The sequence below is a fragment of the Pieris rapae genome, chromosome 21 (assembly GCF_905147795.1).
Source record: "Pieris rapae chromosome 21, ilPieRapa1.1, whole genome shotgun sequence".
In the NCBI taxonomy this organism is placed as follows: Eukaryota; Metazoa; Arthropoda; class Insecta; order Lepidoptera; family Pieridae; genus Pieris; species Pieris rapae.
In genome coordinates this window covers 2,167,104-2,192,724 of record NC_059529.1, presented here as the reverse complement: position 1 = coordinate 2,192,724, position 25,621 = coordinate 2,167,104, and the positions used below count along the sequence as shown (strand labels likewise).

Below are 25,621 nucleotides of genomic sequence, written 5' to 3'. Positions count from 1 at the left end.
TGTCTTTACGCTGTGATGAAAGGAATCAGGTCACTTGAGTTAAATTTCGTTGGTCCAATTAGACTGATTACTTTTTTATGAATTATACAATAATCACTCAATAAGAACGATATTTCATATGTAATAGTCACTAACGTAAAACGTTATGATTACATTTGTAGCTAAATATTTGAAGTGTTCATACGCTGTCATTTTTGTTTTATGATTTGTCACTTTCAGTTGTCACTTATTCGTATCGTAATGTGTCAACTGTCTAAAGCGTGTGACTTGCACTTGTAGGGCTGAGTTGTAAATAATTGAGAAGACTAAATTTTAATTTAAAAATAAATGAGATTACGTGTTATAATAAATGAAATGAACCATTAAAATTAATCGGAAGATACTATATAAAAAGGACTTCTATAATAAGGTAAGACAGCGTAAGTTTTGCCCAAATCTTATTTTTGTTGTTGACCATTTCTTTTGCTTGGGAATCTTTTAATCTCACTAATTAGAAACGCTTTCTACTTAAGTATATACATATCGTAAAGATAGAATAATATAATTTTCTGTGTTTAAAAACTATACAAATATATAGAAAATTAAAAATTAGGCCACCATAGACTATTCATTGTTGGGCTAAGGTCAGTGCAGTTTTTCTTAATAGCATTAAAGTATTAATGTGCTTCTTTAAATAATCATTATTAAGTTGTGATTCTATTCATTTAAGATTATTTAACTCCCAATTGCCTTCAAATCAAGCAGTCAAGGACTGAGAGAGAATTTACTACATTAAACAATATGAACAAATCATGTCTAGCAAGTTAAAAATACAGTACCATTTATAAAAAAAATCTAGATGTAACCTACCTCTCTTTTACATACATTATAAACTGAACAAAAACTTTGTGAAGCTTGTAGATTATATTTTTTTTATTATATACTATTTATTTTTATAGATATAATATAGGATATTTGTGCTAGATTTTTTGAAGGTATTAGCACTATCACTGCTCAAACAATGTGCTTGATAAGACAGGTACCATAAAGTTTTGTCTTAGGAATTGTGAGTTAATAGTTAAAGATTTTATTTATTGGTCATAACAAAAGATTTATTTATTAATTTAATTATTCTTATAAATATCTTAGTTGAGACTATTTCAAATTTTATGAAGGGGTAGCTTGATTAGTTTTTATTAATAAACATTCTGTTGAAATTTGTTTTTTCATTTTAAATATTCAGTTACTTAGCCTTTGTTGTATTCCCACAATCTTACTCAAACTAAATTTCTAAATACATTTAAATAGGAATTTATTATAAAATTTCAGGTAAAATGCGGTTAGCATTATTCTCCGTAGTGCTGTTGGTGTGTAGTGTGTATGTGACTCAAGGATTTGAAGACACAACGTTAGAAGATGATGATTTTGCAGAGTTTGAGCAATTTGATGCAGATGAGGACGATGATGCTATCACTGGTAAATATTGTGTGTGCTGTAGTATTGTTGATAAAGATTAGGTTTATTCAGAATGAAATTCGGCTAAGTTTCTCAGTAGAATTTTTGACCATAACTGGTCATTACAACATTAACAGTATTCAGTGTTTAAGTTTAACTTTGATTTTGAAAGTTAAGTTTAGCATAGCAGACAATTAATTATAATGTATATATCTCTATATGGCTTTTTTAGACCAAGAGTATGGTGAAGATGAAATTCCTGTGAAGCCAAAGTCACAACCAAAAGAGCCAGTTCCATCTAATGTAGAACCTGAAGATGAGTTGCTTGTTGAGGTAACCTAACTGTTTTGATTCTATACATAATTAGTAAGTAAAATAGTTAAATATTGTCACCTGCAGGCCGTGACATATTTTGTTACTATCCATTCAATACTATGTTAAAGCTTATGAGATTTATTAACAAGCTTGTCTGTCCATATCACAGTAAAAAAATAATTAAGTATAAAATTACTCTTTTGCTATTTATTAGACTTTTACTGTACTGTGATGAAAAATGTACACATTTTCTGAAACAAAAAATTAAGTAATCGATTGAAAAAAAATTGCTAGAAGTTTATTGGTAGTTGGTCTTCTCAACTTGAGAACTGGTAGAACTAGGCAATTAATTTTAAAATAAAATATTATAATTACATAAAAAAAAATTCCTGTCATTAATAAAATTTGATTTTTTTTAATACATATAGTCTGTGATGACTTTCGTTTCAGGATGAGGACAATGAGTTTGAGCATTTCCAAGATCCAGAAGAATTCGAAGGTTTTCAAGACACAACACCCAAGTCATCAGAACAACCGAAAATAACAATATCAAAGGTAAGAGCATCAGAAATTTCATGTTTTTTTATATCAAGTAATGGTTTATATAGTGTGTATATACAAATTTGTATATTTTTCATGCCGTTAAAATAATATCACTATAATAGTGAAAAACCAACAATATAAGTTGGGTTTTAACTGAATTCAAACTCTTGGTCAAGCCTTATGTATGTCAAGAACATATTGGGCATACAGAAATTTCATCGTACTTAAGTTTTGCTTCTAAATCTGAAGATAAGGCTCTAAGTTCTATAATCTAAAATTATTTCCAATATAGATTTTTGGAAATTTAGATTGATAAATGTCAAAAACATATTTTCCACAAACTTTAGAGACTAGATATTTTCATAAAACACTAGAGAGAAATGGATTGAAATATCAAACTTTAGTAGTAAAAATTGGGTTACACGCTTAGAGTTAAGTATTTTGAGTTATTGAATGGGTTATAAGTAAGCTATGTTACCATAGCAATGGTATTTAATTTTAAAAATGGAACAAAATTCGCTGAATTTCGGTTGGCCTAGACCGCTAAATACCTACCATAGACAAATAATTCTTTTAAGGTACCAGTGGTAATTCGGCCCCGTTGGGATGCCTATTGGCTGGAAGGTATATTATGCTGCCTCCTTACATCATATGCGTTGGCCTATGCTATTGGAAGAGCAAAGAACACATCAATTGCTGCCAATTTCCTCAAGTTACATAAACCTTTACTCGAAGACAACTTTACGTTAGTTGGTAAGTTGTAGTTTGAAAAATTTCTTATATGAGACAGGTTGCATGTGTTGTTTTGTTATAAAAAAATATTTAAAAACAATTTTGGTTTAATTGTGTAGATATAATGTAGGTGTATTTCAGTCTTGGCTATGTATTTTTTCATATAGAAAAATACACATTTAGGCACACTATGAAGTAATATGAACCAATACTACATTTCTGAGGTTTTTCTTAGTTTTATATGCCCCGTGATTTATTCAATTAATGTTGCAAGTGATTTTTTGGATATTATGGGAATAGTTATAACTTTATGCCAGTTTCAAGTAAAAGGTAGGGAAACTAAACGCGCGAAAAAATAAAGAAATAAATCAAAAGGAAAATCTTAATATTATTCTGCTATTCAGAGCGGAGAAGAATCCACCAAAAAAGAGATAATTTACATCGGTCCAGCAGATCTTGAGATATAAGTGGTGCAATTAACACGACTTTATATATTTAGATGTAATAATAATATTATAAAGAAAAACATTACTGACCAGTTACATTACATTTATATCTATGCTTATTTCTAAAATAAAAAACAAGAGTCCAAAATTATCTATAGTTTAGAAGCATCCTATTACCCGGGATAAAAAAATGGTTTTTTTAGGTGAGACCGGCGTAGAAGAGGTGGCGAGGGAGGAGCGCGGGTGGAGTCGGGATGCAGAGCATTGTTTCACGATGTGGTGTAGTGGGCGGCAGTGTTGTGAAGGAATGTTGCTTACTCTGAAGTTAATTAAGGTAAATAAGGTTTATTTTCCTGACCAATCGTTGGCAGCAGGTTCTATTCTACTCTGTCGATCCAGTCCTAGTTTTAAAGATTTTAGTTTTGGATATTTGGGCACATTTTGGGTCGCGAAGCCGGTGGCAATGGCTGTGTAACTTTGGTTATATAGAACAGCTGTATAAAAATAATAATTGCATTGGCTATTATAGATCCAGTTTTTATTTTATGAACTTCTTCTCCTCTTAACTAAACAGCGTTGTTTAATTAGCGGCCTAGATATTTAGCCATTGAAATCAGAGATTCTGAGATGATATTTAATTACTTTCCTAGTCAGTTGACTGTTAATTTTAATTTAGTTTCAATTTCAAACTAGAAAACTCTTTCTGTCAATATGGCGTTGGCAAACCACAGTATTCATTCACATAAATTGTCATGTTTGTGTACGATAGCGCAATTCATAAATATTGTAACCACATAAATGATAGTACTTTGATACTGAATAATAAAGCAATTCGTGCATAATTCAAAACCATTACAAAATATAAAAAATGCACAAGGTTAATATTCAAGTTTTCACTTGTGTTTTGTTTTTTTTTTATGAATAAAAAAAACAGCCTAGCCCAGTGGAAGAAAAACTTTGTTAATAGTGGGCGACAAAGTTCTACAGGGCCTGAATTATAAATAAAAAGACTAGGCTGTTAATTTTACGGCTTGTTAAGGTAGTAAGCTGCCTAACTGCTGTAGTATGTATATATACAGTTCTACTGTCTTTAATTGTAACACCTTACGAATTACATCAGTCTTTAGCCCTTTATCCCATTGTTAAAGGTAATTCTATTTTTTTTTCCAGCGACAAGATCTAGTCCATGTATTAATGAACGCGGTCCGTCCCAGTCAGGACACACTTCAGCTACGAGTGGAGCTCGGCAAAGACGACAGCGATCCATTTGTTCTGTGTATTGCTCAGAAGAAAGTCGCCACACGACTTTCTAAGGAGATGCAGGACTTGGTAATATTTTATATATATGGCTTTTACTATATTTCAATGGTAATTTGCCAATGTTTCGGGTTTTTATCGAACTATGACAACCATTGTCAGGGCATTGATCTTTTCCACCTCAAAAAGAGAGATCTCATGAAGTACTTAGAGTAGCGGGAAGACTCTGATTTTTTTTAAAGTAGTAGTTTTAAATTCTTAGTAATATTTGTTGCTTTAAAATGTCAAATTTCAGGTTTTTAATTTTATTCTTTTGTTTTTTTTAAATGTATCTTTGTCTTTTAATGCGCTTGCTTGTTTTCTGTATTTTATACATAATTTGTTAATCTATCTAATCTATTTTGGCTTTCTGTATTGTATTAGTATTTTGTATAATAGTAGTAAGTATTAAATAAGCTGTTAGATTACTTATAATTAAATAAATAAATATTCGGCCATGGCGGCTTATTTCTTGAGACTGGCAATCGATGGTGGGAAGTATGCGGAAATAATTTAACTCTTATTTACCATTATTAAGATTATGATGCCTTTTCGCTAACCATCTTCAAAATTGTTACAATTACTGGCCGACTGTAGAAATAAATACCATACCACATCATACCAAAAACAAATCTATATTCTCAGAGTTCAGTCATAAATGGAAATAATGATAAAAATACACTGTTTTCCTACTGCTGGTGCTCTTGTGGCCGGCCATTTACCTATCAATAGTAGTACCTATGTACGATACACAAAACTAAGCGTTACATTCAATTTTAAAGCAACTTGAAAATGGTTATCGACGAGTGCCCACAGCGGTGCAAAACAATAACAGCTATTCGATTTTCTTTCAATATCCACTCCATCGTGAATAATTACGTAAAGTGATTGTTTTTTGTTTTAAAACAATTGTCAAACATTCAAAAATAGAACGCAATTCTTTTTTAATAAAATCATTCATGTTCGAAATTTAAAAATAATGTGCCAGTGACACAACATTGGGATTAAGTTTGTAATGATTATATATTATTTATAAAAAGTTATTACTATAGATATGATGACTGTTAAATGTACAACTATTACTAAGCACATTTGAGTACGAATAAGCTAGTTTAAGACATACATACATAATTATATACTTAACAACATGCACACAGTCACTCACAAACAAACATACAGCACACACACACGCGCACATACACTCATAACAATTCTATGAGAGAAACGAGAAATGAGAATTTGTATAAATAAGGAAAGTAACGAGTCAACCAAAGGAAAGGAAATTGTATTCGTTTTTACAACAAACTCCCAAGCGAAATTAGAGAATTATCACTAAATAAATTCAAAGCCCTTGTTAAAAGTAAATTAATTAATAAAGCCTTTTATAAATGTGACGAATACTTAAATGATCCTAATCCTTGGGATTGATTTGCTCCAGTTCAAACAAACAATTTGTATTCAAAACTTGGCGATTGAAAAGAGTGGCGGAAAGTGTCTTGCCAGTTCTTCTTACCCGCTCTACGCCCTTGACTTGCGAACTGGTGGTAAATGTAAATTTACGATTAATTTAATTAGTTTTTCTTGACGTTCATAAGTGTACATGTTTACCTAAATGAATAAAGATATTTTGATTTGATTTGATTTGAACCCCAACACAAGTGTCTCTGACCACTTTCGGGGGCTGTCTCATACTCATGTACTAACGTAAAATTTGAGAAAGAATAAAAGATTGGTTGCCTGTAAAGTCGGTATACGGGCGAAAGTTTTCCGTGACAACGACTTTGAGTGGTAAAATAATTTTAATGTGAATATTCATTCGTATAGTAGGAAGAAGGATGAAATAATAGTAACAATTTAAAACATTTATTTATACAAAGAATTATATTTAAAACATTAATTTATACAAAGAATCTCGCACTGAATTTCATATGTCTGTCTCTCTCGCTCTTAGGCGGGCTAACCATGCCCGAGTGGAAGGGATGCGTGCCTCTCACTCGCTCTCATTGTGAGCGCATAACGTGAGCGGAGCGTAACGCAGTTTCTTGAAGTGTCACCCGGCAAACCAATTTATAAGACGTTGTCACGTCAAAAAAAATTTTTTTAAATTTTTCAAATTCCAGAGTATGTTCTGCCCGGAGCGTCGTCCTGGCGACAAGCACGGTCTTCCCGCAACACTCTCCGTGATGTCGGAATGCGCAGAGGCAACCGGAGGCCTATTGGACTCTCGCGTCACGGCTGCCTTACACCAGTACCACAAACACGTGCAGTACATACACGTGTCCGACAAATACTGTGGACCTAAGCAATTGGAGTGAGTACTTTCCATATAATTATCGCGCTGCTCGGACATACAATGACCACTATTTAGGCATTGACTTGTTTAGGTTATCGCGGAATGTGGTTAAAAAATGTATTAAGAATATACATAGCGCAAAATCATCTACATCATAAGCACGACACACATACAAACCATCACGTACACACACACACCATTACACAACACAACCAATTTAGGCTTAATTGATTAAATTTAATCAGTTAGTTAATTGTATTAAATACTTTGTTTGTTTGTTCCCTTTTGTAAATCTTTTTGGTATATAATGTATCATGTATTCCATCTGTGGCTATGTTCTCGGTGTATTTGTTTGCTATTATATGTATTTTGTGTTAGCTGTAGGAGTACAAAATAAATAAATATAAATTGTAAAGCCTTTTAAATATCATATTGATAGTAATTTATTGAGGGATTTGTCACTAACTAATTATAATTATTTTTCAAACCGGCTAAAGTTAATAAAGTATTTGTTACAATGGTTACCATTATTGCCCATATTATGATGTTACTGATGTAACCTTAATTTTTTATAAGTAGGTTTTTGTATTTGGTAACAAAGTGTAAATAAAAAAATTATTTTTGTATGAAACTAACATTTAACTATGGCAACATATTCAGTACTATATATATATACAGTATAAACCACATCTTATATTGAGCATTCAGGAAATATAGCTAGATTAAAAAACGGTCTAATAATGAAATATATCAGATACTCTTAAATTATACATACTTAGATAATATAAAAATATTATTGAATTTAATTTTTCAGGGAACAAACAGTAACCAAACCCCCGGAGACAGAAAAGCTGGTGCTAGTCAGCCTGACTCTTGGCCCCGATGGAGGTGGTGATGAAGTCAGGCCATTATTACTTCTGGTCTTCTACTTGTTAGATAAGATTAAACGCCTACGACTTAGCAAGGAGGTATTAAATAGGTTTATTTTCACTGTTAACAGTAAATATTTTAATATTTAATAATTTTAGAGATAATTTAAATTTTACTTATGAACATACTATAAAACTTAAATAGCAATAAATTGTTATGTTTTATTCAGAGTTAGTAATAGAATGAGAAAAATTTTGTAACCAATTAGAGTATTAAATTATTATAATCATGGTATCCAGGCTAAACACACTCTTTATATTTACTAAGATATAAAGAGTGTGTTTATTAAAATCTCACGATATATTTTAATATATTATTAAAATTCAATTTATAACATATTTTTTCAATGTTCCAGGCTCTTGTGAAATGTGAGAAACGCCGTCAAAAGGCCGCTGAAGTGTGGATGCGTGGCGCACACGCGGCAAGACAAGAGCTTGCTGCACAGAAGAGAGAAGAAAAGAGAAAGCAGGAAAAAGAGAAGATTCTTGCTGTAAGCTCAACTTGAACTTTATCTTACACCCTTTGGATAATGTCACTGTCACAATGCGTTATTTTAATTATCATAATATAAAATCATGATTTGTTTATATCTTACATTAAAATAAATTTATTTTATGCATTATTTTTTGTATGTAATAAGCGATGATACTTTGTTACAGGAGGACGACCCAGAAAAGCAGCGTCGTTGGGAGCTTAAAGAACAAAAACGTCAACAGAAACGTAAAGCTCCAAAAATGAAACAGCTTAAAGTGAAAGCAATGTAACTTTACCTCAAAGCAATTAAAATGCAATAATTATTTACACTACTTTTGTTAATTTATAAGTGTTAATTCATACTCAGTCAGAGCGAATAAATGATTTAATTAAAAAATATTTTTTGTTTGAAATTGATAGATATAAGAAGCTGTATCCATAGCTAGTACTATTTGTATTGCAGAAATCTCTAGAATCTCATGTTAAGATCCATGTCAAATTGCTAAAAAGTATATGACAATAACCAACACAAAACTGCTTGCAAACTATATTTGCAATAGTATTCCAAACTGTAGTTATAAATTATTTGGTTATGCTTTTTTAAATTAAATCAAGTTTATAATTGAAATTAGAAAGTAAATAATTAATGAACCTAAAAAATTACATACATTGGGTCATGAAAAAAAATACCATATACACCTAAAGGCAATATTTATTTCAAATATTTTCAATGAAACTAACAAAATGTTAACAACCATTAGTCGCACATCTAAGTGACATTTCTCACTAAATAAATAACACAATACTTTATATTTTGTGATGTGAGATCTCATATGGCTAATGGCTACATGCATTATAACATAATGAATTTAGCGTTGTATATGCTAACATTAATATACAACAATAATTGGTGAAGGATATTGCAAAATTCCTGTTGAATAACTTAAATAAAAAACTTCATCAAATTTTATTAAATTAAAATATGACCATTTTAAATATGTTATATATTATGTATAAGGCATGTAGCTGCACCATTAATCTAACATTAAATCTTATTAATCTAAAAAAATGTGTGAAATAATAAATTTTCTCAAAACAAGTATCATAATGCCTTTTGTTTTACACAATGCTCCCTTACAAAACTTATTAGCTTTGCATTACATTTTAATGAATGTAGCATTTATAATATTTTTTGTTTTAAAATACAAAAATTGTGTTAATATATTCATGCATAAATAAATTGTTTTATGATGAAAAATACATCTAAAATATTTTATACAGATTAATAAACATTTGTATTTTACTTAAATAAAACTACACTTAAAATAAACAGGGAAGCCTTTTTATATATGTTTTTTTACAATTTAAATGAACTGAATGTTATTTAAAAACATATATATTAGATGCATATATAGCATCTCCATGAAGTGCTACTGACATTAAGTATAAAGGATTATTAAAGGGTTAGCAAATCATTGATTATTTAATTTAAAGTTATTTCTAGTTAAGTTAAAATTAGGTTATAATCACACTCATAATCATTTATTATTATCTAAATAGTGTCCTACAAAAACTTTAGTAGTCTGATAATCATAATTTGTAACAAAAAATACAACAAGCCTTAGGAACAAAAGTCTCATAAACACACATATCAAATGGTAAATGGACACATAAGTTACACATCTAATCTATAGCTACCATACATCCAGACATACCACAAATTTCAATGTCATTCATCAACTTGTAATTTCTGGATCCTTGTAGACATACAATCCATATCTGGTGATATTTCAGGCTTTGGGGGTGGGTCTATGATCAAATTGAGATTCTCAAGTGATTGACATCTTTTTGTACTTTTATCAAAGTTTTCTCTAGCACTACTAGTGGATGGCTCTAATATACTGTATTTGAAGTCACAGCCATCATGTATATCACTACCGACAGCATCAGAGTTCTCACTCTTCGTCCTATGTCGGACTGGTAAGACATAGGGACACATTCTACTTTTGTTAGCACTTCTTTTCATACAATAGCCAACAGTGACGTTCGAAACGTATCGCGTATTTAAACGCATCACACTGAAATTAGATTTAGATTCTTTCAGATACTCACGGCGCGCCTCTGTTATAGCACTAAGCATGCCTAAATCGTGTAGAGCTTTATCCAAATTGTCCACATTCATGTGGTTGCGAGGTCTCTGGAAATAACGCAGAATACGTACGAATGTAGCCTTATTATTTTTTGTCAACAGTATTTAGTAAGTAAGTAATACATACGCTTTTATCATTTTCGTTGCATTTCATTATGATTAGATGAAATATTATAAATATTATTGAAGATATAGATACCGTGTGAAAATAAACATCACAAAAAAGTCATAATAATCAGTGACAACTGAACTTACATTCATTTTCATTGGTGATCCAAAATCCAAATGTAGACGTGTCATAGAATATATCAATATGATTTAAATCTAGCTAAGTATGAAAAACTTTTGTTTAAAGACCCATACTATAATGAGAATTATAATATACGAAGCGCATTCTTATTATTTTAACGTCTCTGCCCTTATTTATTTGTTTATTAATATTGAAGTTAATAGGCGAAATATGCCCCAAATTGTTTTGTAGGTATAAAAATATATTGTCATTTGACAACAAATTGACATATTAAAAATTCTACGAAATTATTATCTTACGAAATTTTTAATTGCTAATTGTATTATATTTTAATATTGCTATGGCAGAGGTTCTAAAGGAGTGGCTAACACAACGTTTACAGCGGCCCATAAAATGGGAGGCTGAAGAATTTGGTGACAAAATGAAAAATGGTCATATAATTGCTTGCGTCCTTCGAAGCTACTATGTCATTAATGATGACAAGTTATATTATATACGGGCGAGTGACTTCGTGGATGATATAAAAAATAACTGGAGGCTTCTGAGGGAGTGGCTACAAGATATCGAATTGAGTTTAACGGATGCCGATGTAAGTAATATTATAGAAGGCAGAGGCTCTACTCTGCTACGTCTATTTTATCAACTATTCCTACACTTAGATAAAAGGGATCGCACAGATTTTATAAGGCGAGAACGAAAAATGGTTTCACAGTTGGTGGAGAAAATTGATCATAGATTTAAAGTTGAAAAAGTTGCCGAAGAGAAAGAACCATTTGTCGATGATTTATCTAGACCATTATTAAATGAGAAATTATTTATAGAATGGCAAAGGAAAAAAGAAAAGGAAGCCAAAGATACATACGAATTTATCAGACACAAGTACTCAAAAATGATACAAAGTTTGAAGGACAAAGAATTTTCGACTCAAGAAAAGTATGCTAGACCAAAATCCATTTCATCGAGAGATAAAAAAGATATGGAAAAGTTTAGTCTCAGACATCCATGTAAATTTCAGAATTTTACGTATGAGCAGTTACTTGAATTAGACAATCGATACGTTGAAAGGAAGAAATCTCTTGTAGATACAGATTGGGCAAATAATTACATGGATAACTTACATACAAAAATGCACAAAAAATCTGATTCGGAAGAATTTCAAAAACAGTTAAGAAACGTCATTAGTAATTCATTATGGGACATGTCAGTAGCTGAAGAAGAATCTAAATTCGATACACAATTTGCAAAGAAAGTGATGAAACTATCGCAGTTCGAAAAGCAAATGGGTACACAAATAATGGAAACGCGCCAACAAGCTCGAAACTTGGCGAACAATAGAATAATTGGAGATGCCGAATTCGTTGAACAAAGAACAATGCAGTTTAATCAGTTTCTTGATAACGTTAAAGAAGAAATTAATATGGGTTTGGTAGAAATAGATTTTGAAAAGCAGCGACAAAATATGCTCCATAAAAAGTTATATGCCGAAAAGATTAAACGTAAAAGACAACATTATTATGAGATATGTTATGAAACCGTTTTATCTATTGTAGATTATGCTACCAAGTTTGCTTATTTTAGGCGATTACTTGAAGACGATATACCGGATCATTTTATACACCAATGGAAAGCCTTATATTATAAACGTCAGCCAATTTTTGATATTGTGGATCCAATGGAAGATATCCTTAATCAAACGTCGCTAGAAGAAGAGGTAATACCAGAAGAAGAAGATATTGTTAGACTTGAACTTGATCGACAAGAGGCTTTAAATGATAGTGAATTTACACAATACCACAATTATTTACATCCTTGGACATTACATAACCTTATTCCAAATTATGAATCAGAATCCGAAGAAAAAAAGTACGAAGTTTTAGGAAATTGTATACTTGGACATTTAGTATATACTTTGCTTGACATAAAGTATCCATACCCACCTCAAAGACCACCTGCAAACTTGCCTCTATTTTCTACTAAAGCTATTTTGTGCGGTGTTCCAGATAGATCAATCACACTCGCTATGCAGACACTTCTTAACACACGACGTATCCATGTTGTCAGAATTGAAGCTGCAATTAATTTTTGCCTGCGAACATTTAAAACAGAAATGATTGGTTGCACAGATATCGACTTATCTTTTGATAAGTTTATTGCAGTGGCTCAAGAGGAAGAAAGTAAAGAGATAATTAAATTATTAAAAGCTGAAGATGATATTGCAATGAAGAGTACAGAAGCAATAATGTCTGTAATCTCGGGACCTATATCTGCGAATGTTAAACAAACACAAACACCTAAAAAAATACCAGAAGAAGAAATAACCCTCTCACTTGCAGCTGAGCTTGGGCAGTATACATACAATGCCTTGTACTCAGGAGACTCGTTAACTGATTATTTGCTTGCAGCAATGATAGTTGAATATATCAAGGATCAAGAAAATATCGACGGATTTGTTATTATTAACTATCCAAATAGTTATCGTGAAACACAAATACTTGAAGAAACTTTTTCTGGTAATGCACCTCCTGATGAAGGAGATTTAGATGATAGAGATGAAATATATTTAGAAGAGAGTATTATTAAACATCGTAAGGTAGAGACCGACCCTTATAAAGAAATAAGAGTATCAAAATTGGTTAAAGATCCGCATAAAAAAAGAATGGAAAAACCATTTGAAAGCTATTTTACTTGTTATATGAAATTAAAAGAGACCGAAGATATTCTTCAAGAAGTTGTTGTTTGGGAACTGACAGAAGATAATTCTGAATTTATTGATAGATTTTATGCTGCGTTAGGTATTAATTACAGTATGTACTATGAAGTGATAGAAAAAGAGCAATTAGCTCTTATATGCAAGTATATAATCGGTGATTTAACACTTCCATTAAAATCATATGAAAATTTGTTTGGTGAGAATGTTCTAAGCTTACTCGACTTTCCCGCCTCGGATGACAAACGAACAAAATCAAAGATTGTAAAATCCGAAGTTTTAAATGAAAAATCTAAAGATAGAATGCGGCGCGGTTCCAAAATTAGTAAAACCTCTATTCCGAGTGAATTACAAGTTGTCAAAGCACCAGAATCAAAACTGAATATCGAAGATGACAAAATTATATCCCTTCAAAGTGTTCACGAAGAGAGTGAAATATTAACAAAGACTACTGTAAGTGTTGAAGAACTTAAAATCGCTGCTGGTGAGGAAGACTGGGTTTATGGAGAAATACCAATTGCAGAAGGTATAGGCGTTGCCTTGGCAACATGTTGGGAGGAAGTAGAAAAGGTTTACATTCACGATTTACAGCAACTATTTTTGGCAATTCGTCTTCAAATGAATTGTTTAGTGCCTTATATAAGGTTTATTAAAGATAAAATGCAGCAAATAATAACCCTGCCATCTGGAAAACAGGACTTAGTTTGCGCATTTCAAAAAGAATACAATGATTTTGAAAATGATTGGCGGGACGTTAATTTGACGAAAAATGAATGGCATTGTAGAGTTAAAGAACTGCAAACTAAATTAAATCAAATATGTGACGAAAGAAAATTATTTGCTGAAAGGCAAAGACAGTCTCTTATATGTGAAAACTGGACATTAGAAGAGCTCACTACAATGGTGAATACTTACATATCATGTATGCAAACAGAAATAAACAGGTAAGTCCATAGATATTAAATAAAAGATAATGATTAACATGACCCTATTGTGATTGTTTATTTAATTGTTTTCAGATCTATTTTAACGTTTCAATCATTCCATGATTTTTACTACGCCATGTTAAAACGATTGCCTCCTACTGACCGTCTTTCATCCAAAGAACTATCAAAGGTAATGAGAGAAACAGATGAAACTTCAGGGAGCAAAAAAGGGGGAGAAGACAAAGTTTTTCGTCAGTTAAAAAACACATTTCAAGACTTGCAATTAAGAAATATTGAAATTGATTATAGCAATAATCCCTTTAACCTCTTTATAGAAAATAATGTGAAGTTCGCTTTAAAAGTGATAAAGGAAACAAACGATTCATATAGATCTCTTATTAGTCGCGAATACAGTGAAATTGCTAAAATAGTACCAGTTGCGAAAAAGAAAGAAGAAAATGCTTCAACAGAGTCTATAAACGAAGAAGAAATATTTAAACAAAATGCTCTGAAGTGTATTGATGAATGGACTATGGCAATCAACGGGGAAATGTTTAGAGCAAATCTACGTATTCTAGCGTTGCAATACAAATGTTTTAGGGACATGAAATTATTCAATGACAATATTTATAAAGCTTTTACTGATGTACAAAACGATATAAATAATTATTATATAAATGAAATTAAATCAGTCGATCGCCTATGTAAGTTCCTACAAATGGCAGTAGAAGCTGGAAAAAGAATCCCTGACAGATTAATTCTAGAAGATGATCTATTCATCATAGATCCGAATCTTTTACATTTCCCGCCCGAGGAATCTTTTGGTGATTCTGAAAGATCTCCAAGAGATTTGAAGATCGAGACCCAATTTAAAATAACACAGCTAAGTAGATTACGAGGCATGTTTAAAATCGTTGCACCAAAAGGAATTGCTCTACAGCAAGCCTTTATATACGTTTTGCAAGATTTCATTATATTTGGAAAAGAGAGCTGTGAGGGACCCATGTTTCCTCAGACCTGGAGACATATCGATCCTGAGCAAGTACCGAAACTGGTATTTCTGATGTTTGGTGAGACCACGTATATTGATTGGAGAGATTTCCTCGTCTACTGTCTAAACATAGGATTCCCAAGCACAGAAGAACTTTTAATTTTACGAAAAAAATTCCGTTGCAAAGACTATAATTCAACAGAATTAATTAATAGAAGTGATTTTGTTAGTCAGAGATTTTGGTTTGAATCAGATGATGACCAAAATGACAGTCGTACAAAGTTACGCAATAATCTAATAAAACACTTTCTGTTTGAACTTTATGAGACAGACGAGGACGTGATGAATTATTCGGCTTTCCTGTTAGGAGTATCTAAAAATGCAAACCCTATCGAAGGGTTTGCCACAGCACTTTCTATGTCAGTGGGTAAAAGAATTTGTTTCTCATTAGACGACTGTGAGGAAGTAATCTGTAAGCTAATAAGGGATAAAAAATATAAAGATGCCTGTCTAGCGTGCGCTCTGAAGTGTACAACGCAATTTATGGAAACACTAGTAACAAATGTGGTCAATACGTGTGAAGGCACAACATTGATAGAGCTGGAGTATTCGCCTCCACCTAATGAAGACAAAAAAGGTAAAAAAGTTAAGGGGAGTGGTTCTAAAGCTAAGAAAATTGAAAGCACCTTGAGTGCCCGCTTTCCTAAAACGCAAAAAAGCCAAGTGAAAATGGCACAATCTGCAACTGACGTGAAGACTACATTTATATGTAGGCCTTGTGAGCAAGAAGTTGAGGTTGTGGAGGAGAAACCGCCAGAAAAGGAAGAAGTTGTTGAAGAAGAAAAGGTTGAAATTCAACCAGACCCTAACTTGGTATACGCGGTTGGTCAAGAAGTTATATGGAACGTATTGAAGATATGTCTTCCATGGCACTTTGACTTACTACCTGAGCAGAGGGCCACTCCCTATATTGAACAGGTAAAAGTCGCTATGTCTCGGCTAGAAGTCGATACAGATAATAAAAGTATTTACATAGCAAAGTTGGTAAACGAACCGAATGTGTGTAAAATTCTGCACAAAACCCACAAATTCACTGCTTTTAATCTTGATGACGTAATTCAAAAGATTATTGTCTAACAACAATAAAAAAAATCGCTTACCTATACAATTATTTACTTTTGATTATTAGTTTCGCTATTATAGAATATAAATTTTTAAATTGTTTTATTTTTTTCTTTCATCATAATAAACTAAGGTATTGTATGTATATAATATTCTGGAAGTAAATCTATGAGCTTAAAGCAAGCCTCATGAGCCGTTAATTATGAAACTATTATTTTGTCAGACTACCGACACTAAAGCCACTTTCACAAATCTTTACCGACTTTGTATTTAGTAACAAGCGTATTATGTATTGTTATTAAATTAATACCGGAAATGGCCTAAACGAAAATTATTAATTATTGTATAAACAAGACTAAGAAGGAAACATATCACAGTAATTATCGCTATTGAAATAAGCTACGGATAAAATTGTTTTCAGTCTGAGTTATCTACTATAATATATTATGTATGGCTACTAAGTTTCCTATCAAAATTTGGCCGCTAGTATTTTAAATTAAATTATTCTGAATTGATTTTTGGGAAAACATTTCGTTCACTGGTTATTTAAATAAAATGTTATCTACATTACGGCAATTTACATAAAGATCTTAAAAAAATCACGGGTGTCGTTGGCCAGCTGGCCACACTTCTTCGTAGCCAAGTGTAAACTGGTATGATTTCGATACAATATGTTCAATGTTAGTCGCCACTAAAGGTTTTAAAATGTTGTCGGTCATCAACGTCTTGCAGTCGGTAAAGAATTTGGCACATAATTAGGTTTCTGTCATTACATGCGCACAAGTTATTACTAAATTAGTTTATTAGATTTTATTACTAAATGTGCGTGAACTTTACAGACAGACGTGCACAGACCACGAAAAACCTAGCCATATTAAAAGCCGAGAGTTATTACAGATAACATCGTGTAACGAAATTAGAAAATCGTCATGTTAAGAAGGGATATCCATTTGTTTACAGGATGTAGAAGTATAAACAATAACATTTATGTAGAAATTGCTTTCGAGATGGATTAATAATGTTTTACTTTCCTGTGCGAAAGGTTGTAAAGTGTTTAATAAAAAAACGAAATTTGGCTAGTAAGTATATAAAATATACAATGATGTATATTTTGTTTTTATTTATATTACAGAATAATATAAAAAAATCATAATAGCCATAGCAAATGGATACAAAAGTAGTTTTTGAACTTATTATTTTATGTTAGTTAACGTTAGCCTATCCAAGAACTAACGGGGTAGTCCATTTATTAGTGGTAGTAAGTACCTTAACGTTCTCTCGCCATATACCAAGTACAGAGCCGAACTTGGTCGTATCTTGATTATTAATAATTGTCATAGCTTGATTGATATTATTTAAATATATTATGTTTTTTTTCGGGAATCACCGCTGGCCCTCGCTTTTTTGTGCGTGAATTTTTTTTATTAATTAAAAGAATTTTGCTTATTAATTAAAAGCACTGTAAATAAATAAATAAAAAAGACTTTATTTATTTTAAGTAGGTATATTTTCTTTCCTAGGTGTAAGATTTGAAACCCCTTTTAAGTAAAAAATACCTTGGCAGGGGAACCCAGCTCTTCCATAAACAAAATTAATTCTTAATAACATAATTACATTATTTCACCTATTTTATTTATCTTTTTTTAACCGTTATCATCACGCCTGAGTGCATGAGTAAGTGTGTGGGTGTAAATGTGTGAGTGAGTGAATGAGTGAGTGAGTGAGTAAATGAGTAAATAAACTCGTGTATTGATAAAAACTTTAAATAAATAAAGTTATTTGTAGTTTTTATCAATAAACGACTTTATTACTAATTATTTGCAGGACAAGAGCGACATGCAGCGAGTCTTACAGAATGTCTTATAAAAGAATCAAGCCAGAAGGAAAAATGGGATTACAAATATCAAATCATTATCCTAATAGTGATACTACTAATATTGTCCTTGAAGATATTTCAACAGTACCAACATACGATGTTAATAGAGGACAGTGAGTTTCATTATTACCTCGGTGACTAATTCGGGAACCATAAATAAGAAGAATTATTCAGAAACAGAGCAGTATTGGCCTAGTGGCTTTAGCGTGCGACTCTCATCCTTGAGGTTGTAGGTTCGATCCCCGGCTGTGCACCTGTGCGTATTCATTACTATAAAGCCCACGACCGTGAGGCCCCCTATGTAATATACATAATATTAAATATTAAAAAAATGTTCACAAACTTTTTAAAAACATAATGAACAAGTGAAATTGATCTTATGAATCATTTAAATAAATTAACAAATAACCCTTAACAATCAAATTAGCCCCCTGTGGGGCGTTGGTCCCACGTTGCGAAAAACTGGTCTAAAGTCTAAGGACAACTTCACCTTTTCAGTTAGTGAAACTAGTGTCAAAACACCACTTCACACTAAAACGCCCAAACCCAATAACCTATCTCAATCCATTTTTGAACATTTGAGATAGACATCTTAATCTAAAATGTTGATAAAAGTGTGCGAATAACCGATCGACAGATTGTAATAGCTATCTGTCGAAACAAGCTATCCATGGTAGGTCGGATCGGTGTATGTGGATAGACCTTGTATGAAAATGACAGTTCAACTGTGCTTATATCCTATCATACGATTTTAAATGGGTTTGGTTATTGGGATGCAGATAGGAGATCGATCCACTGTCACGGTCTGATCTCAGACGGAAAACAATCTAAAATTTTGCATAAATTATTGGGTTCGGGCATAATTTAATAAAATATTATGTATTGTATTTTTTAATTTCAGATGAGCCATTTGATTATAACGAAACACTTGCAATGTGCGCTATAAATACCACTTTCGGTAAGTAATATTACTTGTGTATATTGTAATGTAATGTACTTCTAATTAATTTGCTATATTTGTTTTAAATATTGTAGAATTGTTTGATGATTTGCTTTTTTAAAAAAAAAGAGTACCGAGAGTTTTTTACGCCGGCTTTTTCTCTCGGCCAACACCCTCTGTCTTCCTTGACGATGAGTAGGGATGACGTGAAAAAGTGATACCATGATGATCTTCGAATTCAGCTCCTCAAACGACTGGCAACAAATGTTTAACACTACATATTCGTATTACATTTAAGTTTAATCAAATTTTATTTTATTCCAAGTAAGATCTATATATGTACATATCTTGGTATGTATATGGTCTGTGTACTTTATGTATATTCGATTATAAAGGATTTTTGATGATTGAGCTGTATGCTTTCATCTATATTTATTATTTATAATTAGTCAAATTAAAACCATAATGATTACACAATTACTCAATTATTGCGTGTGAGACAAATGTATTTAGTTGCTCACTGGCTGAATTCACAAGAATTGCATTATTTATAATTACAAGTTATAAAATGGTTTAGGTTAAGTTTTTACTTGTTATTTTTATACTTACTATGTTTTTAGTTTAGTTTTCTACTGTATTCGTATTAAGTTACTGTAAAAAAGGCAATAAGGTAACTAACCTTTGTTTAAATATATCGTAGAATACATTATATTACTTGTGACTATGAGTCTATGTGCGAAGCCTATGAAGTTGTTAATTTTGGCTGAATAAAAAGTTCTCCAGTTCTATATATCATCATCATATAGCGGCATCATCTTAAATTACATAATACAACCAAAGTAAAATTAAAGGTATAGGCGTATATATATTATATATGTTTTATTATATTTTATTTGCATATCGATACTCCATTACAAAGAATGTGTTGCTGTGTGTGTGGCCGCACCATTATTGTCTATGAGCGCCGCTCACAAGGAAGCGCGGCCCCTGATTACAGAAGACATTGGTATTAACCATATACAATTTCATTTTAGGTAAAACTCCAATAAACAGGCTGATTACGAAAAATGTACTTGAACGTTTATATCCAACAGTGCTCAAAGGAGGTTATTATAGGCCTAGGGATTGTCAGCCTAGGCATAAGGTAGCCATTTTAGTGCCTTACAGGTAATATTTTGAAGTATCCTTATTGGTTCGGTAACCTTTTTTTTTCCTGGCAACACGAACATATGTAGGTATTTCAATACCTGTACCCGCAATACTCTTGGCCAGACCTCAGATTTCTGTATCTGTTTCATAATTTTTTTATCTAAATGATCAAGTACATGATCAGCCTTCTACGAATGACAAATGTCTACCATACTACCATGCCGGTTTCGTCACGATGTTTTCCTTCCCCGTGCGAGTTAAATGAAACAAACTGGGGCTCGAATCTTCGACCACAAGAATAAGTCACCAATTTAATAATAATTGAACCTGAACGTTATAAAACCATTGTTGCTGTTATTATATCAGGTGAGACTCCTGCCCGTTTGCCCCCTGTTCTATAAAAAAAAATTCTCATTATAGATTCTTGTTAAAAATTAATGACATCTTGTTACAGAGATCGCGCTCTTCATCTACGGATATTTTTATATAATATTCACCCGTTTTTAATGAAACAAAAGCTGGAATACAGAATATTTATTATAGAACAAGCAGGTCAGTATATTATTTTTACACACTCCTTCACTCTGATGGCGTTTCTATCCGTTTTTAATCCTGGCCTTCCGAAGCTAGAAACTTCCGAGTTCGAGTCGTTTAGTCGTTTTATTATTTCAAAATCAAAATATATTAAGCTGTTAACCACATTAAACATGTTCATATTTACACAAAGATTTTATGAAAAAAAAAAACCTAGAAATTTTTAAATCAATATATTTTGCTTATTTTTTAATATTTAGTTTGTTTCAATAAACGCGTCATTTTAGGAATAGTAGAGAAGTTGTACAAATGCTTAGCGGCCTGAATAACTCAAAGTCATACTCAAACTCGAAATATTTTAATTCATATAGGTAAACAAATATAGAAAAGGTCTTAAATTGATTCTAAATGTACATTTACTTGCAGGTTACGATTCGGATAGTTATTAGTAAATTTGTTTCCCTTCTAGTGGATATATGCTGCTACGAAGGATGTAATTTGGATAAAACCAATATGTTTTCAGGAATAGATATATTCAACAGAGGGCGACTCTTTAATGCTGGCTTCAAAGAAGTCATGAAGTTAGGCAAATGGCAATGCGTTATTTTCCATGATGTTGACTTATTACCTCTAGATGATAGAATTCTGTACACGTGCCCCATATGGCCGAGGAACATGTGCGGTACCATTGTTGAAGAAAAAGAGTGAGTTTGTTTTGTTTTGTACAAGACTACAGAACATCGTAGAGTCCAAGAGTTCGTCATTTATTTATTTACAATTCGTTACATTTACAACACAAATAACATAATACATAGAAAAATAAGGGAGACAATAGGCGGCCACCCTAGTAAGAGAAAAAACAAAAAAAAAGTGCAAGAAGCGCATAACCAAATCTTATAAAAATATTATAAAACCTTAATCTAAAACAAAACAAAAAATATATTATTAAATCAAATTAAAAAGCTAATCTCACGGATTCATGAATTGTAATTCAATACAGAAAAATAAGAACAAAAGTCAAGATTGAGCAGGATAAGTAACTCATAAATCTACTATCACTAGCCTAACTTTTAAAAGGCGTTTGACAAAGTCAACTATCAGGTTCTTTGAGGAAACTCTTATATTGTAGTAAATATGGGAGCTTTTTGCAATTGGTTACGTACGTTAAAAATCTTACTCAGATCGTCGCAATCTACCTATAGAATAATAATAAAATATAAAAATAGGTATCTTCAGGTGTGCTCCAAGGATCTCACTTAACTTCTATACTATTTGCATTTGCAAACTTGAATTGGTTCATAAAATAAACAGAATGTACCATCATTTCCTAGTATATTGAATATTACTAAAATATTAATTAATGGTTAATTTCATCGGGGTCATCAAGCACATCAATTTAAATATTTTACACACATTTTTGTGTGTTTTAGCCCAACATTCCGTACATTGTATGGTGGCGTATCTGCTATGGACGTAAAACATTTTTCAAAAGTTAACGGTTATTCCAACTCGTATTGGGGCTGGGGTGGAGAAGATGATGATATTTATAAAAGGTAACAAAGTTTTTAAATTGTTAGTTACTTTTGTTTTTTATGTTATCTTTGGCTGATTCCCCGACTATATTTTCGTCGGTGATGAGCTAGAGATGAGGCATTGTTGCTTCAACGTGCGCTTTCATTCCTGTTAGTAGGTTCGATCCCCAGCTGTGTTTCAATGGACTATCTTGGTATGTGCGCATTTAACATTAGTCCAAGCGATTAAGGAAAATATAGTGAGGAAATCGGCTTGTCTACCAAAAAGTCGACGGCGTGTGTCAGACACAGGAGGCTGAACACCTTGCCTACCTAAATGATGTATATCTTATAATTTGTTCAATTTTGTTTCTGTGGTAGCCATACATTGGACAGTCAGGACATGTCATACTATTGTTGCAAGGACAGCCAGCATTTTGATTATGAAAATACGACTCAAGTAAAAATGTAAACTAGGCGCATTAAAACCAGTGGCGCTCGGAGCGTTGATCTTTTTCTCTAACAGGCATCTGCTGATCGGCCTAAAATGTCTGACACATGCTGCCGCCAGCTGTAAATCATACTGGTTGGAACAATGTTTTCTTTCACTGTTCCAGCCAGTGTTAAAAGAAATAGAAAAGAGTAGAGAGACAATTATAATTTATCAATAATTATAGGCTGCATGAGGCTGGTATACCCGTAACGAAATACGATAAGCAAATCGCGCTTTATACATCGCTACGACATGTGAAGCAAGCGCCAAACAAAAACAGGTAAATACTTGAACGCTCCCTAAGTAATTGTACATATTATAGAGCCCCATAAGACATAAATTGTGAAATCAAAGGGGCAAACGGGCAGAAGGATAGATACCGCCCGCCGCCCATGAATACATATATTGCCAGATGGCTATTGCTAATTGGAAGTTCTGGGATCTGGGTTTAGTTATAAGAAATAATATTTTATTGCCATATTTATATTGGTATAATATAGCAATAAAAATATTGATAGTTTAAACATTTATTTTATTTCATTCTATTACAAGTATGTAAAATTATCAATAATACATAATATCTATGCCCCCTTGGTCACGCCTTCTATCGATATCTCTAAATAATTGTACTGGCTTATCTTCAATACCTACGATGCTCGTAGATAACTATTGGTAGATAACTTATAATACCTATAACTGTTATCTATATAGCATCTTAATAGAAAACGAATTTAATTTAATTTATGTCGTAATAAACAAAGTAAATCGTCCAATCGAAACCGCTCTATGTAATTAAAAAAAAAGAAGTATGTACATGAAGCATGAATATATACAAGAAGCATGAAAAGAGTGTATGTACTTATGTACACGCGTTAGAAGTTATACTTCTTTGGCGTATGGGAAAAAAATCATTAAAATGCAGTAGTGATCAACGGTAAATATTAAAATTGATCAAAAAGATTTTATTTAAATAAATAAATTATTAGTAAATACTATCACCGTCGTATATGAAGTTAATTTAAAAACACCAAAACAAATTTATTTATTCACACTGTTTTTACGAAACACGTGTTCTCAATATAAAAATACTAGAATATAAATAACTTAACGTATCTGGCGGTTGCTAGGGCGCTATAAAATTAATGCATACTTTTACTTTTACAGATACAAACTTTTGAGAACAGCTCTAAAAAGATCTAAAAGGGACGGAATATCTTCGTTGAAATTCAAAGTCATTTCAGTCACCCTTTTACATCTGTATACACATTTAGTTATCGATATAAATCCAAACAAAGAAATTGTACAGGAAATATATTTTAAATGAAAAAGTGATAACTTAACCTATTGTTTAGTATAATTTTATATACACCGAAAGTGTTAATATAACTATCAAGATTTTTATTTAACGCATAAAAAATTATAGAGTATTAAACAAATATAATGTGTTTTTTCCAACGTCGGGTAAATTTTGTAAACTACACCCGAATGGAACGTACAGACGCAGTAATTTATCAATGCGCCGATGTGTTGCCCATTTATTGAAGAAGTCTCAGGAACTAAAGAACAATATTGTACGAATATTAATGTTAGTATAAATATTTCATATTATTCAATACTTATAAGTCATATAGCGTGATAAATAGATACACGCATACAAAGTCAGTAAATATTGATCCAACAGTGTAAGTGTAACTGATGTCTGCTCTACATTACTCAAAACATTCACGTATTTTTCTCGTGTTTGCTTCTAATGAATATTTTAGTTTGTAAAATCGGTGCCTATAATTATTTTAAAATTGAAAATCAACTGTAGCAACATTTATATCTGCAGTGGTGCATGACAGTTTGAACTTTGACAGATTGACAAAGCCAAGAAACGTAAAACGTCAGTTTAGTACTGCAGCTTGAGCTGGGTGACCGACGAGTGCGTTTCCGTTATCATTTATAATTCCGCACTTTCACCGTATTTCCATTATTTATTAATTTTATGAATATTCGGGTCGTGTTAAGTTCAGTGTAAATTACAATAATTAATACCCAAACTGTGTGTTTATAAAGTGGGCACAACATTTTTTTTTTGCTGAACTGTCTGGTTTTTATGTGCAAATTTTCACCCTTTTTTGGCACAAGATATTTGAAAGCCAATATCGAAGAATTATAAAGGTCAGTACGAAAGATATATACCTTATGACTAATGTAAACATCGAATATATCGCCGCTCAGGGTATAATCTAATTTTAGATTGTTTCCAGTGAGGGATAAGTATGTAAATAAATTATTTTCAATGTCATTTTAGAACATATTATGTTCGGCAAAGAGATATTTTATAAGAAATTTAATACGAATCTTATTAAAGCCTAGTCAATGTAAATTTTAGAAGAATTATAAAAATAAATATTAGTTACTATTATAATTAATTTCACTAAAACTATATGAATTTCAGTGCAAATATAACTTTTTAATATTTAGAATTTCTACTTTTACTTTTTAAACACTGAAATGGATGTTCT

General features: G+C 31.7%; 5 protein-coding genes across 6 annotated transcripts in view; 4 read left to right on the top strand and 1 right to left on the bottom strand.

The window, feature by feature from the left end:
• Nucleotides 1-252: 252 nt before the first annotated feature.
• Nucleotides 253-8,862, top strand: LOC110995444 (PAT complex subunit CCDC47). Of its 2 annotated transcripts, none has more exons than XM_022262609.2 (11): nucleotides 253-409; nucleotides 1,309-1,455; nucleotides 1,667-1,767; nucleotides 2,200-2,304; nucleotides 2,871-3,045; nucleotides 3,674-3,804; nucleotides 4,641-4,799; nucleotides 6,887-7,077; nucleotides 7,874-8,027; nucleotides 8,345-8,479; nucleotides 8,649-8,862. In XM_022262609.2, exons 2-11 carry the CDS (start codon nucleotides 1,314-1,316, stop codon nucleotides 8,751-8,753), a joined length of 1,398 nt encoding a protein of 465 aa, XP_022118301.2. In that variant the 5' UTR covers nucleotides 253-409; nucleotides 1,309-1,313; the 3' UTR covers nucleotides 8,754-8,862. The 2 variants fall into 2 exon arrangements, with proteins under 2 accessions (XP_022118301.2, XP_022118303.2); XM_022262611.2 differs by having other exon boundaries at nucleotides 253-419.
• An 890-nt stretch (nucleotides 8,863-9,752) lies between these two features.
• LOC110995475 lies at nucleotides 9,753-10,894 on the bottom strand. The gene is made up of 2 exons (XM_022262654.2): nucleotides 10,740-10,894; nucleotides 9,753-10,660 (listed from the first exon to the last, which is right to left on the bottom strand). The coding sequence occupies exons 1-2, from the start codon at nucleotides 10,764-10,766 to the stop codon at nucleotides 10,193-10,195; spliced, it is 495 nt and encodes a 164-aa protein (XP_022118346.2). The 5' UTR covers nucleotides 10,767-10,894; the 3' UTR covers nucleotides 9,753-10,192.
• A 246-nt stretch (nucleotides 10,895-11,140) lies between these two features.
• Nucleotides 11,141-16,640, top strand: LOC110995448 (sperm flagellar protein 2-like). Its single transcript, XM_022262615.2, has 2 exons — nucleotides 11,141-14,513; nucleotides 14,589-16,640. The coding sequence occupies exons 1-2, from the start codon at nucleotides 11,203-11,205 to the stop codon at nucleotides 16,621-16,623; spliced, it is 5,346 nt and encodes a 1,781-aa protein (XP_022118307.2). The 5' UTR covers nucleotides 11,141-11,202; the 3' UTR covers nucleotides 16,624-16,640.
• A 3,850-nt stretch (nucleotides 16,641-20,490) lies between these two features.
• Nucleotides 20,491-24,435, top strand: LOC110995449 (beta-1,4-N-acetylgalactosaminyltransferase bre-4-like). The gene is made up of 6 exons (XM_045632977.1): nucleotides 20,491-20,591; nucleotides 21,028-21,125; nucleotides 21,631-21,811; nucleotides 22,538-22,660; nucleotides 23,296-23,391; nucleotides 24,276-24,435. Exons 2-6 carry the CDS (start codon nucleotides 21,080-21,082, stop codon nucleotides 24,433-24,435), a joined length of 606 nt encoding a protein of 201 aa, XP_045488933.1. The 5' UTR covers nucleotides 20,491-20,591; nucleotides 21,028-21,079.
• A 557-nt stretch (nucleotides 24,436-24,992) lies between these two features.
• Nucleotides 24,993-25,621, top strand: part of LOC110995464 (beta-1,4-N-acetylgalactosaminyltransferase bre-4) — a 93,199-nt gene continuing 92,570 nt past the window's right edge. Inside the window, exon 1 of the mRNA XM_022262638.2 lies at nucleotides 24,993-25,274. The gene's annotated coding sequence lies outside the window, so the exon portion shown is untranslated. The remainder of the gene's footprint in view (nucleotides 25,275-25,621) is intronic.

Excerpts from the sequence above, each read along its gene's own strand:
- LOC110995449 (XM_045632977.1), top strand. The coding sequence starts at position 21,080 with ATGAAACAAAAGCTGGAATACAGAATATTTATTATAGAACAAGCAG. Across the intron at positions 21,126-21,630 it reads ATTTATTATAGAACAAGCAG|GAATAGATATATTCAACAGA; the intron begins GTCAGTATATTA and ends ATATGTTTTCAG. Across the intron at positions 23,392-24,275 it reads CAAGCGCCAAACAAAAACAG|ATACAAACTTTTGAGAACAG; the intron begins GTAAATACTTGA and ends TTACTTTTACAG.
- LOC110995448 (XM_022262615.2), top strand. The coding sequence starts at position 11,203 with ATGGCAGAGGTTCTAAAGGAGTGGCTAACACAACGTTTACAGCGGCCC. Across the intron at positions 14,514-14,588 it reads ATGCAAACAGAAATAAACAG|ATCTATTTTAACGTTTCAAT; the intron begins GTAAGTCCATAG and ends AATTGTTTTCAG.
- LOC110995444 (XM_022262609.2), top strand. The coding sequence starts at position 1,314 with ATGCGGTTAGCATTATTCTCCGTAGTGCTGTTGGTGTGTAGTGTGTAT. Across the intron at positions 1,768-2,199 it reads AAGATGAGTTGCTTGTTGAG|GATGAGGACAATGAGTTTGA; the intron begins GTAACCTAACTG and ends CTTTCGTTTCAG. Across the intron at positions 3,046-3,673 it reads AGACAACTTTACGTTAGTTG|GTGAGACCGGCGTAGAAGAG; the intron begins GTAAGTTGTAGT and ends TGGTTTTTTTAG.
- LOC110995475 (XM_022262654.2), bottom strand. The coding sequence starts at position 10,766 with ATGAAATGCAACGAAAATGATAAAAGC. Across the intron at positions 10,661-10,739 it reads GCAACGAAAATGATAAAAGC|AGACCTCGCAACCACATGAA; the intron begins GTATGTATTACT and ends CGTTATTTCCAG.